The sequence below is a fragment of the Neovison vison genome, chromosome 7, assembly GCF_020171115.1.
Source record: "Neovison vison isolate M4711 chromosome 7, ASM_NN_V1, whole genome shotgun sequence".
Lineage (NCBI taxonomy): Eukaryota > Metazoa > Chordata > Mammalia > Carnivora > Mustelidae > Neogale > Neogale vison.
The window spans coordinates 199,826,116-199,841,006 of record NC_058097.1 but is presented as its reverse complement, the minus strand read 5'-3'; the positions used below and the strand labels follow the sequence as shown (position 1 = coordinate 199,841,006).

The window sequence follows — 14,891 nt, the reverse complement described above, 5'->3', positions numbered from 1 at the left end:
CCTGGGGAGCTGAGGACCTGAGACACATGGCCAGCTCTAAACCGGGGACAGTACCAAGAAGGGGCCCCAGTGTCACATCTGGCTGGGAATGGGAGTTGGAGGGTGCCCTGGGAATTCCAGCCTTGATAGTCAGACCACCTGAATTCTAGCCTAGCTGTGCAGTCATGGACAAGTTACCTGACCTCTTTACGCCTCAGTCTTCCCATCCGTAAATGGGGGATCCTAAGACCCACTTCATGGGATGTTCTGGCGAGACTTCAGTGCAATGAGTGTAAAATGCCTTCAGCCCCCTCTGGAAATGTTTGCTTCCACCCACTGAGATGCAGAACTCCGGAGAGGGGACAGGGACCCCAAGGCCTCTCGCAAGCTGAGGCCTGCAACCATCCTCCCCAAACTGGGGAAATGGCTGCTCCCCAGACACCCAGCAATGATTCAGCCAAAAGATTGTCACATTTTTTAAAAATTTATTTTCGGGGCGCCTGGGTGGCTCAGTGGGTGAAAGCCTCTGCCTTCGGCTCAGGTCATGATCCCAAGGTCCTGGGACTGAGTCTTCTGCTTAGCAGGGAGCCTGCTTTCTCCTCTCTCTCTGCCTGCCTCTCTGCCTACTTGTGATCTTGCTCTGTCAAATAAATCAATAAAATCTTTAAATAAAATCTTTCTGCTGAGCCGGCCTCCCGGCTCAGCAGAAAGCCGGCTTCTTCCTCTCCCACTCCTTCTGCTTATATTCCCTCTCTCGCTGTCTCTGGGACTCGATCCCAGAACCCTGGGATCATGGCCTGAGCCAAAGGCAGACACTCAACGACTGAGCTACCCAGGTGCCCAAATAAATAAAATCTTTTTTAAAAAAAAGGGGTTTTTTTACTTTTTTTTTTAAGATTTTATTTATTTATTTATTTGACAGGCAGAGATCACAAGTAGGCAGAGAGGCAGGTGGAGAGAGAGAGGAAGGGAAGCAGGCTCCCTGCTGAGCAGAGAGCCCGATACGGGGCTCGATCCCAGGACCCTGGGATCATGACCCAAGCTGAAGGCAGAGGCTTAACCCACTGAGCCACCCAGGCGCCCCTTTTACCTTTTTTTTCTTAAAGATTTTGTTTATTTGAGAGACAGAGTACAAACGGGGAGGGGCAGAAGGAGAAGCAGACTCCATGCTGAGATCAGAGCCTGACGCTGGGCTTGATCCCAGGACCCTGAGATCGGGGTCTAAGCCAAAGTCAGACGCTTAACTGACTGAGCCACCCAGGCGCCCTCCACCCCCCCCATTATTTTTTAATTTTAAAAGGGGGAAACTTGGACACAAAGACACACAGGGAGAAGGCCATGTGAAGGTGCAGGCAAAGATTGGGGCGACGCTTCTATAAGCCACGGACCACCACAGATTGTCAGCAAACCCCCAGCAGCTGCGGAGAGGTCTAGACCAGATTCTTCCTCGTGGCCTCAGAGGGAATCAGCCTGGCCTCAGCCTTCCAAATTCCAGATGGGGAGACAAGACATTTCTGTGTTTTTCTGTTGTTTAAGCTGCCCAATTCATGGTACGACTGTGTCCAAAATGTTCTTTTTTTTTTTTTAATCTTTCTTTTTTTAAGATTTTGTTTATTTATTTGACAGACAGAGATCACAAGTAGGCAGAGAGGCAGGCAGAGAGAGAGGGGGAAGCAGGCTCCCTACTGAGCAGAGAACCCAATACGGGGCTCGATCCCAGGACTCTGAGATCATGACCTGAGCCGAAGGCAGAGGCATAACCCACTGAGCCACCCAGGCGCCCCCAAAATGTACTTTATGGCATTTAAAAAAAAAATCAGATATCTGATTCTAGATCAAAGGTTGCATTTGGAGGTCCAGGCTCTCTAGTCTCCATTAACCTGGAACAATTCTATTGGCCTCCATTTTTGTTGCCTCCATGATATTAACATTTTTTTTTCATGGGTCTAGGCCTATTGTTTTGTAGAATGGCCTGCAATTTACATATTTCTGATGGTTTCCCCATTAAATTCACATTTAACTTTTTTTTTTTTAAGATTTTATTTATTTATTTGACATAGAGAGACAGTGAGAGAGAGCATGAGCGAGGAGAAGGTCAGAGGGAGAAGCAGACTCCCCATGGAGCTGGGAGCCCGATGCGGGACTCGATCCCAGGACTCCGGGATCATGACCTGAGCCGAAGGCAGTCGTCCAACCAACTGAGCCACCCAGGCGTCCCACATTTAACTTTTTTGTCAAGAATATTACATAGCCGGGGCACCTGGGTGGCTCAGTTGGTAAGTGTCTGCCTTGGGCTCAGGTCATGATCTCAGGGTCCTGGGATCAAGGCCCTCATCGGGCTCCATGCTTAGCGAGGAGTCTGTTTCTCCTTCTCCCTCTATACCCTCCACTCCCACTCACAGGTGCGTGCTCACTCTGTCTCTCAAATAAATAAAATCTTTTTGGGGGGCAGGTGTCTTTTTTTTTTTTTTCTATTTGAGAGTGAGAATGAGAGAGAGAGCCGAGTGAGAGAGAACTAGAGTAGGAGGGGGAGGCAGAGGGAGAGGGAGAAGCAGACTCCCCACTGAACAGGGAGCCCGATATAGGGCTCAAGCCCAGATCTCTGGGATCATACCCTAAGCCAAATGCAGACATTTAACCTGCCTCCATAAATAAAAATTAAAAAAAAAAAGAATATTACATAGTTGATGCTATTTTAAATTAATTTTGGGGGTGCTTGGGTGGCTCAGTCATTGGGCATCTGCCTTCAGCTCAGGTTATGATCCCAGGGTCCTGGGATCCAGCCCCACACCAGGCTCCCTGCTTGGCGAGAGGCCTGCTTCTCCCTCTCCCACTCCCCTGTCTTGTGTTCCCTCTCTTGCTGTGTCTCTGTCAAATAAATAAATAAAATCTTTTAAAAATTTTTATTAATTTTAGGGGCACCTGGGTGGCTCAGTGGTTTAAGCCTCTGCCTTCGGCTCAGGTCATGATCTCGGGGTCCTGGGATCAAGCCCCGCGTCCGGCTTTCTGCTCAGCGGGGAGCCTGCTTCCCCCTCTCTCAGCCTGCCTCTCTGCCTGCTTGTGATCGCTCTCTGTCAAATAAATAAATAAAATCTTTAAAAAAAAATAAAAAATTTTATTAATTTTAATTATGATACCATTTGTTTTGTAAATTAGAGAGTGAATTCTGCTGTGACTCTCTCCCCACCCCCCATGAGGTGAATTTACGACTCTGTGTTGTCATATATGCCCGTATATATACATACACTGGCAGACATCAAGAGGGGCTACCCTCCCCGAGTCCCCTTGTTTCCATCAGCAGAAATCAAGTCAGAGCTTTAGGGCCCTTCCTACTGTTGGCAGGAAGCCCAGCCCTCAGTACTCTCCCCCTCACACCGGCCCCCCACCTCACTCCTGCCTCAGGACCATCAAAACTAGTCCTGCCCTTTATCCCTGTTGCTCAGCGTCCCACGAGGGACTCAGGCCACCTAGGTTCTCCATGCTCTGGCTGTCCCCTCTTCTGACCTCATCTCCATGCACAGTTCCGACTAGCGATCCACGGTGCCCTCCGGGCTCATGGCCATCTCCAGCAAAATCCCCCATGTCCTCATCCCCTTCTGTAAATGGTCCTCAACCCCCCACTCTAGCAGGAACCCGAGGTCACTACTGCACCTCCTTCTAACACTGGGGCTGGAGGTGGGGTAGGTGCTCTCCATGATTCTCATTGCCACTCACAGACACCCTCCTCCCTCCTTTCGGACACTCAGGAGGGCATGCCTTCTACCTCCTGACTTGCTGTCACTCTCTCCTTCCTACTCCAGTTTTAATTCTTAGAGACTCTGATAGAACATATGGATGACCCAGCGTTGGGTCTCTCTGTTCCTTGAACCCTCCTCTCCCATGACACCTTGTCTTCTTCCACTCTGCCCCAGCCGCACACTCCCATAGCCATCTTGGAAAGCTGCTTCTGCCTGCATGACGGCCACCAAATACATGGGCTCTGGAGCCCTTGACAAGGGACTAGCCTGAAGTGAGATGTGCTGTGCATATAAAATAGAGTGGATTTCAAAAACTCAGTGTCAAAAAATATATAAATTATCATTAATAATTTTTATATTGACTACAACTTGAAATAACATTTGGACATAATTAAAATTAATTTTTCTTAAGTCTTTTACTTTTTTAAATGTAGTTACTAGGAATTTTAAAGTTTTATATATATAGCTCATGTTACATTTCTACTGGAAGCACTGTGCTAGGTCATTTCATTGCCAATAACGACAGCTCTCTCCCTGTAACTTCGATCCCAAGCATTCCTATCTCAAGCATATCTCATCAACACCCCTATAGGGGCGCCTGGGTGGCTCAGTGGGTTAAGCCGCTGCCTTCGGCTCAGGTCATGATCTCAGGGTCCTGGGATCGAGTCCCGCATCAGGCTCTCTGCTCAGCGGGGAGCCTGCTTCCTCCTCTCTCTCTGCCTGCCTCTCTGCCTACTTGTAATCTCTCTCTGTCAAATAAATAAATAAAATCTTTTTAAAAAAAAAAACAACACCCCTATCTTTCCAGTTCCCTCTATCACCCCAACTCCAGTAAACTTTTGACCCCACTGGAACCTACAATCCACTGATTTTGCCACACTTGGGCTGTCACTCGTCCCTGATGTGTCTTACGTCCCTGCTCACACACCATAAATTCCAGGTCAATCATTATAGTTACTCTCCCCCAGAATTCATCTATTTATTCAGCAAATCTTTGCTGAAGACCAACTGTACGCCAGACTCTATTCTGGGCACATGGGACACATCAGTGAACAAAAGAGACAATATCCTGTCCCTGTGGAGCTTTTTTTTTGGTGGGAGGAGACAATCAATGAACAAATAAGTTATATAAGATGCTGGAAAGGTGGTTCTCGATTGGGAGTAATCTTGCCCCCCTCCAGGGGACACTTGGCCATGTCTGCAGACATTATCAGCTGTCACAACAGGGGAAGACGGGCTACTGGCATCTAGTTGATAGAAAGCGATGCTGCTAAACATCCCAGAGCACAGAGGGCTGTCTCCAACTACAAAGAATTTTCTAGGCTCAAATGTCAATAGGGCCATGGTGGAGAAACTCTGTTCTAGAAAGTATTACTAATTTGGTGGTGGGGGGGTGGTGAGTAGAGCAGGGTGGAGGGATTGAAAGAGAAATTTGGGTTGGAGAGTATGATCTTTTTTTTTTTAAGACTGTATTTGAGAGAGAGCAGGTGCACACATCGGGGGAGGGGCAGAGGGACAAGCAGACTCCCTCCTGAGCGCAGAGCCCAAGGGGAGGGGCGGAGGGGAGGGGGGGCGAGGGGGTGCTCTACGCCAGCACTCTGAGATCATGACCTGAGCTGGAATCAAGAGTCTGATGCATCCAGGTGCCTCAGAGAGTGTGATCTCAAGTAAGCTGGTCAGGTCTGGGTCAGCCTCATTGAGAAGGTGACATCTGAGCAAAGGTGTGGAGGGAAAGAGACCACCAACTGGGTTTCCTGTTTCACCGAGAACATTAAAGTCCCCAAGTACATGTGCCCATGTAGTCTGCTTTCTCCCCAATTATTGCAGGGAAACTGTTCATGTTCCTAGCAAAGGCCAAATATGCCACTCAGGAACTCTCATACCCTCCATGCATTGGAGGCTCTATTTTTTTTTTAAGATTTTAATTTATTTACTTGACAGACAGAGATTACAAGTAGGCAAAGAGGCAGCAGAGAGGGAGGGGGGAAGCAGGCTCCCTGCTGGGCAGAGAGCCCAATGTGGGGCTCGATCCCACGACCCTGGGATCACGACCCGAGCAGAAGGCAGAGGCTTTAACCCACTGAGCCACCCAGGCGTCCCTTTTGGAGGCTTTATTAACCACCACCACGTCAACCTCCTTTGACCCTCTTCCCCGAACCCCTGCCCCGCCTACCAGCTGCCATCTTGTTTTTCTTCCATCTTTGTCGCAAAGCTCCCTGAAAGTGTTGAGTGTTAGCACTGTCTCCAATTTCTTTCTTCTCATTTTTCTTGAGCCAAGGAACTTCAGGTTTTTGCTCCCAAACTGCTCTTAACGTGGTCACCAGGCGTTCCTTCTGAACCAAATCCAGTCGGCCTTCCATGCTTAGTTTGCTAACCTATCAACAGCATCTGATACTATTGGTCACACCTCTGTCTTCTTCTGCACAAAGGCTCATCTGATTTTCTTCCTATCTCTCTGGCCAGTCTTCTTTGCTTATTCCTCCTGGTCTCCTAATCTCTATGTGAAGAAGTACCCCAGAACTTGGTCATTGGTGAGCTCGTCCCCGTATACACTCTGCCCAGCTTCCCCTAATGTTAACATCTGACATAATCAGGATACATTTATCAAACCTAACCGATGAAAACTATGAACAAAGCTATAGACTTTATTTAAATTTCACAAGGAGGGTTCCCAGGTACTGGTTTGGTTTTAAGACTAAAATCCCATGTTCCTGGGGCACCTGGGTGGCTCAGTGGTTGGGTGTGTGCCTTTGGCTAAGGCCCTGATCCCAAGGCCCTGAGCCCAGGCCTGCACTGGGCTCCCTGCTCCGTGGGAGTCCTGCTTCCTGCTTCTCCCTCTCCCACTCCCCCTGCTTGGGTTTTCTCTCTTGATGTGTTTCTGTAAAAAAAAAAAAAAAAAAAAATTAAAAAAAATTCTTTATTAAAAAAACAAAAGTCCCATACCCCTAATGTCCCCTTAGTCCTAGGCAAACTACAAAGGTCAGTCACCCTGTTGACCATTTTTTTCTGTTAATGTCCTTGTTCTGTCCCAGACTTCAACCCAAAATACCATGTTGCATTTGGTTGTCCTGTCTTACTCTGTTCTAATCTGCAAGTTTTTGTCTTTCCTCATCTTTTATGACCTTGACACTTTTGAAGAGTACTGGTCAGGTGTTTTGTAGAATGTTCCTCAGTTTGGGCTTGCCAGATGTTTTCTCATGATGAGACTAGACTTATGGATGTGGGGGGAAAATACCCATGGAGGTGAAGAAGGGTGGAAATTTGATGTTTTCCTCACTGCTATATATCCAGTGCCTAGGACTGAGTGCCTGGCCCACAAGCACCTAAAACCTGTTTGTTGAATTAATAAGGAAGGTGAATGGATGATTCTGTAGAAATTATTTAGTATTGGTTTGAAATGTTCATTTTTTAAAAATTTTTTAAATTTATTTATTTGACAGAGAGAGATGACAAGCAGGCAGAGAGGCAGGCAGAGAGGCAGGCAGAGAGAGAGGAGGAAGCAGACGCCCCGCTGAGCAGAGAGGCCGATGCGGGGCTCGATCCCAGGACCCTGGGATCATGACCTGAGCCGAAGGCAGCAGTTTAACCCACTGAGCCACCCAGGTGCCCCTGAAATGTTCTTAATAAGGACGCCTTGTGTCTGCCTTTGGCTCATGTCATGATCCTGGGGTCCTGGGATTGAGCCCCACATGAAGCTCCCCACAGAGCTTCTCCCTCTGACTGCCGCTCCCCTACCTGTATGCTCTCTTTCTCTCTGGCAAATAAATAAACAAATAAAATCTTTTAAAAAAAAATGCCTCTTGGGCACCTGGATGGCTCAGCGTGTTAAAGCTTCTGCCTTCAGCTTGGGTCATGGTCTCAGGGTCCTGGGATCGAGGCCTGATGAGGGCTCTCTGCTCGGCGGGGAGCCTGCTTCCCCCTTTCTCTCTGCCTGCCTCTCTGCCTACTTGTGATCTCTCTCTCTGTCAAATAAATAAATAAAATCTTTAAAAAAATTAAAAAATAAAAAATGCCTCTTAAATTTTTTTTCTTAATGTAGATAATATCTTATCATAAATATCGTTCTGAAGCTTTTTTCCCCCTCAATAATATGCTCTTACCCTCTTACAAGTAACTATAATGGTTCTTCAAATGTTCCTCTTTGCACAGATAATAAACTTCCTGAAGAACAGAACTAGGGAAGAACTGCTAGACACAGTAGACACATTTACATGTTAATGGATACGGATAAATACCCAACTCAAGGGTTTGAAGGCACTTACGGAACCCTGCATTGTTTAAAGTACCCGTGTTCCTCACATCTTGACTACATGGGAAAGCCGGAGCCAGAGCAGCCTGAAGAATGCCTGCGTCACTCCCTGGACTACATCTCCCAGAATCTACCGCGCTTCCATGGCCTACCTGGAGGGCGTGAAATGGAGTGACCAATCCCGGAGGATCTCAGGAAGGTGGCGCAGCCTCCACTCCTCACCTACTGCTCAGGAGCCGAGCTGCGCGACTACCACTCCCATCAGCCACCGCGGATTGTCGGGTCGGCCACCATTTCAAGACGCAGCAGGGACCGGAGAGGGCCCGGGACTGCACTTCCCGGCAGGCGGTGCGGCCCAAGGGGCGGAACTCCATTTCCCAGCAGGCTCCAGGCGGCGGGCGCCGTGGTGCCTTGTGTGGGATGTAAGCGCGGAGGTGGGCGCGGGGGACCCAGGCCAGGACTCTCCTTGGGATTTGGGGGGCTTGGCCTAAGGGCGTGTTCCGGACGGACTCTAGGTGCCCGGGGGTACGGTCGTAGAGAGGGGGCGGGGCGGCCAGGGAGGGTTCCCCAGCGGGGTCCTAGGGGCGCACCCCCGTCGGGGCCGCGGCTCCTGGGGATGTGGGGGACGAGGAGGCCCTTACAGCCTCGGCTGAGGGGTCTTCCACGGAAGAGGGGGAACAGACGAGCGGAGGGCCGGGGGGGGGCAGGAAAGCAAGAGAATGTAGGGAATGGGGGTGTAGAACCTTAGCTGAGCCTGGGAGGGGGCTCCCCGGTCGTACTCGCCCGACCCTCCCTCCTCCGGCTCGCCCGCAGGCCGAGGCCCGCCGCCATGGGGCTGAAGGCCGCCCAGAAGACGCTGTTCCCGCTGCGCTCCATCGACGACGTGGTGCGGCTGTTCGCTGCCGAGTTGGGCCGAGAGGAACCGGACCTGGTGCTCCTGTCCTTGGTACTGGGCTTCGTGGAGCATTTCCTTGCTGTCAACCGCGTCATCCCCACCAATGTGCCCGAGCTCACCTTCCAGCCCAGCCCCGCGCCCGACCCACCTGGCGGGCTTACCTACTTCCCTGTGGCTGACCTGTCCATCATCGCTGCGCTGTATGCCCGCTTCACCGCCCAGATCCGTGGCGCTGTCGACCTCTCTCTCTACCCGCGAGAGGGGGGTGTCTCCAGCCGAGAACTGGTGAAGAAGGTCTCCGATGTCATCTGGAACAGCCTCAGCCGCTCCTACTTCAAGGATCGGGCCCACATCCAATCCCTCTTCAGCTTCATCACAGGTTGGAGCCTGACAGGTGGCAAAGGGCGAGAATCCTGTCTCACCTGGGAACCTTGGCCCACCTCTTCACAACCCTGTCTGGTTTGCAGAGCCCATTAAGACCTGTAAGCCTTGTGAAGTGGGGCAAGTGTTACTACCCTCTTTGCAGCAAGGGAAACTGAAGCCCAGAGAAGGGAAGTGATAATGCCTAAGGCACAGAATGGCCTGCACCCCACTTACTTGACTCTGCCTCCTCAGTACCCCCATCCCCACCCTTGAGCAGCTACAGGAGTCCCTCAGCCCAATAAGAGGCACTGAAGGCAGGAGCAGATTTGGGGAGTGAGGAGCCATAAACCGGCTACACTTCAGACACTTACATGAAAGTCAGTAGATGAGGGAGGGGCTTCACGTCAAGGAGCTTAAGACTCAGGGCTTGCAAAGAACTTTCTTCTTTGCTCCAAGCCCAGTAGACTGGCAATCAGGTCCTGGGTCCTGGAGTGTCACGTTGAGAAGGAATCTGAGGCCACTTCTGCGCCTAGCAGGAAGAGTACAGAGAGAAATTAGGAGTATCTACTAGTGGGTGTGTGAAGAAGGAGTGTTGGCCAGAGGGTCCCGTTTTTGCCGTCCTTGTTACAACCTAACAGGCACAATAAAGCAATTATAATGTGGTTGCGGAGAAAGAGAAGGGACAGGGTCAGAGGCTGGGTGGAGCTGCGGGAAAGCCTAGAAGGTCTTCTGCTGCAGCATGTCAAGGGGGAGGGAGAGGCTTCGAACACAGAGGAGGAAAGGGATTGAGAACTGATGGGCGGAAGCCTCTAAGCTTTGGGCACAGGCCTGGAGGTGAGCATGGGAGGAAGCATGGTCCATCACGACCTGGCCCCTTCCCCTAGGTCAGAGCTCAGGGGACCCTCTTGCATTTCCTTCCCTTTCACAGGCACTAAACTGGACAGCTCTGGTGTGGCCTTTGCCGTGGTGGGGGCCTGCCAGGCTCTGGGTCTCCGCGATGTCCACCTGGCCCTGTCCGAGGACCACGCCTGGGTAGTGTTTGGGCCCAACGGAGAACAGACAGCTGAGGTCACTTGGCATGGCAAGGGCAACGAAGATCGCAGGGGCCAGACGGTCAACGCGGGTGTGGCTGAGCGGGTACTGCCCCTCCCCCCACTTGGTGCACTTGGTACTCTTCTCTCCTAGCCCAAGCCACCTCCCCTCTTCCTGGCATCACCTCCATATGCCAAGAAGGGGGGGAAATCCCCTTTTCCTGGCGGTCATTTTCTGGAGCAGGCCCAGGTGGGCCATCCTGAGACATCTGGTCTTGTCCTTTCCCAAGAGCTGGCTTTACCTGAAAGGCTCGTACTTGCGCTGTGACCGCAAGATGGAGGTAGCGTTCATGGTGTGTGCCATCAACCCTTCCATCGACCTGCACACCGACTCCCTGGAGCTGCTGCAGCTCCAGCAGGTGAGGGGTGCCCCGGGGGACCCCGGGTGGGGGCGCTTTCCCTTCCCGAGCTGCAGCTTCCCCTTCCGGAACACAGGTTGATCATTCTCTGCCTGGCCTTTCCCAGGGCTCTTGGGAAAAGTAGAACTGGGATGTGAAAGGGCTCAGACTCCCCGAAGGGGCTGGTTCCTCAATTCTGGTCCCAGCCACCTGGTGGGAGGTCCCTGCTGCTGCCGAACTCCCATCTGCCTGGGAGACTGAGACCCTCCTCCCCTCCCCACTCATGCCTCTCTCTCTCTCTCTCTCTCTTCTTCTCCCCCCCACCCCCAGAAGTTGCTCTGGCTGCTCTATGACCTGGGACATCTGGAAAGGTCAGTAGGGGAAAGTGGCCAGGCTGGGCCTCCTGAGCGGGTGGCTGGGAGGCAGCCTGGACTCAATGACCCTTTCCCAGGTACCCCATGGCACTGGGGAACCTGGCAGATCTGGAGGAACTGGAGCCCACCCCCGGCCGGCCAGACCCACTCACCCTCTACCACAAGGTGGGGACATCTCAGGAGGGTACAGAAGGGAGGCCCAACAGTGGCTGGGGTCCCATGCTGTTTGGGGACTGGGAGGGGGCAGGTGAGGAGAGAGGAGCTTGACGTGTATCGAGGGGTATCGCCCATCTGTGTCTCATTTAGTTTTTGCCTCGCACGTATTGAGGGCACAGAGGGCTGTCTGAGGGGTGTTCTGTGTTCCCCAGCGTGGGAGGGCTGGGGTCTGAATTTTTCCCCTCAACCCTGCTTTTTCTGCTGCCTGTTACCGTCCTGGAATATAACAGAGGTCACCTGTGGCGGGAGCCCTAGGAAGGGGTTGTTAACTCTGTGGGGCTGGGGGAGTAGGAGGGACATTAGGCCGGGCTTAAAAGCCTTTGGTGTTTATGTAGGAGTGTGTCTGAAAGCCTGGGAAATGGATGCGTCCCGAGCTTGGAAAACGGGTCCCTTCCCTTTCCTAGCCCTTGTTCTCTGGGGGTCTCTGCCCCCTGCAGTGTGGGCCAGGCCTCAACAGGTAGCCCCCTGCAGAGCCTGGGCAGGAGCAAATGGCAGAGAGGACAGAGGGGGGTGGTGCCCACTGCGCCTCACGGGTGTGACCGAATGGGATTTTTGCCATCCATGGCCACTGGGGCTGCGCCCTGAGGTCCCTCCGCTCTGTCCCCAGGGCATTGCCTCAGCCAAGACCTACTACCGGGATGAGCACATCTACCCCTACATGTACCTGGCTGGCTACCACTGTCGCAACCGCAACGTGCGCGAAGCCCTCCAGGCCTGGGCTGACACGGCCACTGTCATCCAGGAGTGAGGATCCCTCTGCCAGGGCCTCAGGCCGGCTGACCTTCCCCTTCTACCTAATTTCCAACCACCGTCATCCAGGCGTGAGGCCTGGGTCCCCAGCCCTACCCCTTCTCCCTCCAGTCCCCAGGCAGCCAAAGCCACCATCACCCAGGAGGCTGGGACCCCTTAATGAGGGCCTCACAGCTTTCCCTGGCTCCCGTGGCCTCCCAGTTTGCAACCACTGCCATCCAGCGGGAGAACTTGTACCCCCCGTCCCATGCTCCCCCCACCCCTTACTCAGACCCATGATTTCCAAGGGAAGACCCCATCCGCTCACCAGGTCCCTGGGGGTCCCTGCCATGGCACAGACCCCACAGTGCCCTACTGGTCTCACAGCTACAACTACTGCCGTGAAGACGAGGAGATCTACAAGGAGTTCTTCGAAGTAGCCAATGATGTCATCCCCAACTTGCTGAAGGAGGCAGCCAGCCTGCTGGAGGCCGGCGAGGAGCGGCCAGGGGAGCAGACCCAGGTGAAGAGCTGGAGGGGCAGCCTGTGTTCACCTTGCGGGCCTCCCTGCCCCCCCAGCAGAGCTCCCCGTCCCTGGCCACAGGGACTGCTGCGTGGGACTGGGGCCTGCTGGGGGAAGGTGGCCCCGCATGGAGAGCTACATTCTATCTGCTGTAGGGGGTCCCTGGCCTGGCTTTGAGGGAGCTGAGGGTATTTTAGGGCTCACTACTCTGTGCCTGCAGGGAAAAGGTGTGGAAGCCCATCTCTCTCATGGTCAGTGCCCCTCATTCAGTTGGGGGGGTGGGGTATAGGTAAGAGATGGCTTCTGCCTTCCCCCAAGTCCTGGCTAAGGACTGGTTTTATAAAAGGAAGGAGGTTCTGAAAGATCTAAGACATCTTTACCCCTTGCCCAGGGTGCCCAGAGCCAGGGTTCTGCCCTCCAGGACCCGGAGTGCTTTGCCCACCTGCTGCGGTTCTATGATGGCATCTGCAAGTGGGAAGAGGGCAGCCCCACGCCGGTGCTGCATGTGGGCTGGGCCACCTTCCTCGTGCAGTCCCTAGGCCGGTTCGAGGGACAGGTGAGGTGCAGCTGCGCAGGGCGACGGGGGAGGCCAGGGGGGTGATGGTGGCTGCCGAAGCAGAACTTTTGTGGTCCTGAAGAGGCTTGGCTTGTCCCCTCTGGGTGCAGATAGGACTGAGGCCCTGGGATGCGCGGCCCGAGGCTGGTCCTGGGCTTCCAGCCACAGGCCTGCAGCCTGGCCTCCACTTTCCCTCCCTGGCCAGGTACGGCAGAAGGTGCGCATCGTGAGTCGGGAGGCCGAGGCGGCCGAGGCGGAGGAGCTTTGGGGCGAGGAAGCCCGTGAAGGACGGCGGCGAGGCCCGCGGCGTGAGTCCAAGCCTGAGGAGCCGCCGCCGCCTAAAAAGCCGGCGCTGGATAAGGTCCCGGGCGGAGGCCAGGGGGCGATGTCAGGACCTCCTCGGAAGCCCCCAGGGACTGTCCCCGGCACCGCCCGCGGCCCGGAAGGAGGCAGCACGGCTCCGGCGCCAGCGCCTGCGGCGTCGCCACCGCCCGAGGGCCCGGTGCTCACTTTCCAGAGCGAGAAGATGAAGGGCATGAAGGAGCTGCTGGTGGCCACCAAGATCAACTCGAGCGCCATCAAGCTGCAGCTCACGGCGCAGTCGCAAGTGCAGATGAAGAAGCAGAAGGTGTCTACACCTAGCGACTACACGCTTTCCTTCCTCAAGCGCCAGCGCAAGGGCCTCTGAACTACCTGCCGGCCCTTGCGGTGGGGGGACAAGGGCACTCGGTCCCGATGGAGGGGCCACCCCCGTCACCCCCACCCGGCCCTCAAGCCCAAGCCCCGCCCCCGGGCCAAGGGGGCCTGAGCCCCTCCTTCAGGCCCCACCCCCATCCGGAACCCCTGCTGCAACTTGCGGGAGGGCAGACCACTCCCCGGCTCTGCCGGTCATTGGAATGTAGATCGCATCCCCTGGAATCCCAGCCGGCCAAGGGAAACCTCACTTGGAGCTCCATCATTAATCTTTAAAGGTCCAAGCACTGGAAACAGGCCCCACCTCAGAACCGAGGCTCTAACCCTGGGCCAGACCCGGGCTGCTCACGGTTGCTCGCTGCCTGTGGGGCTGAGGTTTCGCCCTACACCCCAGAAGCACAGGTCCCGCCTCCAACTCGGGAACCTAGGACTCCTCTCGGCCCCTAGGAGTACAATTCCGCACTTCAGAATTCCATCCCTTGGGAATCCAAGCCCCCGACCCCAAAGAACTTAAACTTTCAGAGTTTGGAAATCCTAGCTTCTTCCCTTCTCTGCCCTGCAAGTCTGGGACACGAAACGCAGTCTCCGGCCTGTGAATCCTGAGCCCCGCCCCCTTCCTGACCAAACTGGCCCCAGATCAGAGCAGACCTCTTTCCGACCCTCTGGGAACCTCCCCGAGGTCCAGCCCGTCTCAGGGGACTCTGGAGGAAATCTGCAGGGGTTTGTGAGTGGGTGAGGGGAGCCTGATCTCTTCCTGTTTTGTACATAGATTTATTTTTCAGTTCCAAGGAAGATGAATACATTTTGTAAAAAAAAAAAAAAAAAAAGTACACGTCCGTGTTTCATCGGGGAAATTGCGGGAGGGGCGGGCGGGACAAGGAAGGGGTGTCCCCTCTTCCCTCTGCCTTCTGGTCTTCGGACTCCGCACCTGTACGGCGCAGGGAACCGGTGGCCGGCCGAAGGGCCTCTGCCGGGTCTGCTCCGCCGGGCCTCGGGGCTTCCCCTCCCCGCGAGGGCCTGTCCCGCGGGCGCCTCCTCCCGGCCGGGCGGCAAGGCATTTTGCGCCCCCCCCCTTCTGGCCCCGCCCCTGGCCCGGGCCCCGCCTCCGCGGCCTCGGAGACACCCGCGCCCGCCCCGGCGGTCCTGCC

The 14,891-nt window shown here is 54.2% G+C and overlaps 1 protein-coding gene across 4 annotated transcripts; it reads left to right on the top strand.

Annotated features, from left to right (window-relative positions):
• Positions 1–8,332: 8,332 nt before the first annotated feature.
• MEN1 (menin 1) lies at positions 8,333–14,584 on the top strand. Of its 4 annotated transcripts, none has more exons than XM_044259615.1 (10): positions 8,333–8,399; positions 8,779–9,239; positions 10,152–10,360; positions 10,545–10,673; positions 10,983–11,023; positions 11,104–11,191; positions 11,850–11,986; positions 12,359–12,494; positions 12,886–13,050; positions 13,256–14,584. In XM_044259615.1, the coding sequence occupies exons 2-10, from the start codon at positions 8,795–8,797 to the stop codon at positions 13,736–13,738; spliced, it is 1,833 nt and encodes a 610-aa protein (XP_044115550.1). In that variant the 5' UTR covers positions 8,333–8,399; positions 8,779–8,794; the 3' UTR covers positions 13,739–14,584. The 4 variants fall into 4 exon arrangements, with proteins under 4 accessions (XP_044115550.1, XP_044115549.1, XP_044115551.1 ...); XM_044259614.1 differs by having other exon boundaries at positions 8,335–8,387; XM_044259616.1 differs by having other exon boundaries at positions 8,339–8,490.
• The last annotated feature ends 307 nt before the right edge of the window (positions 14,585–14,891 follow it).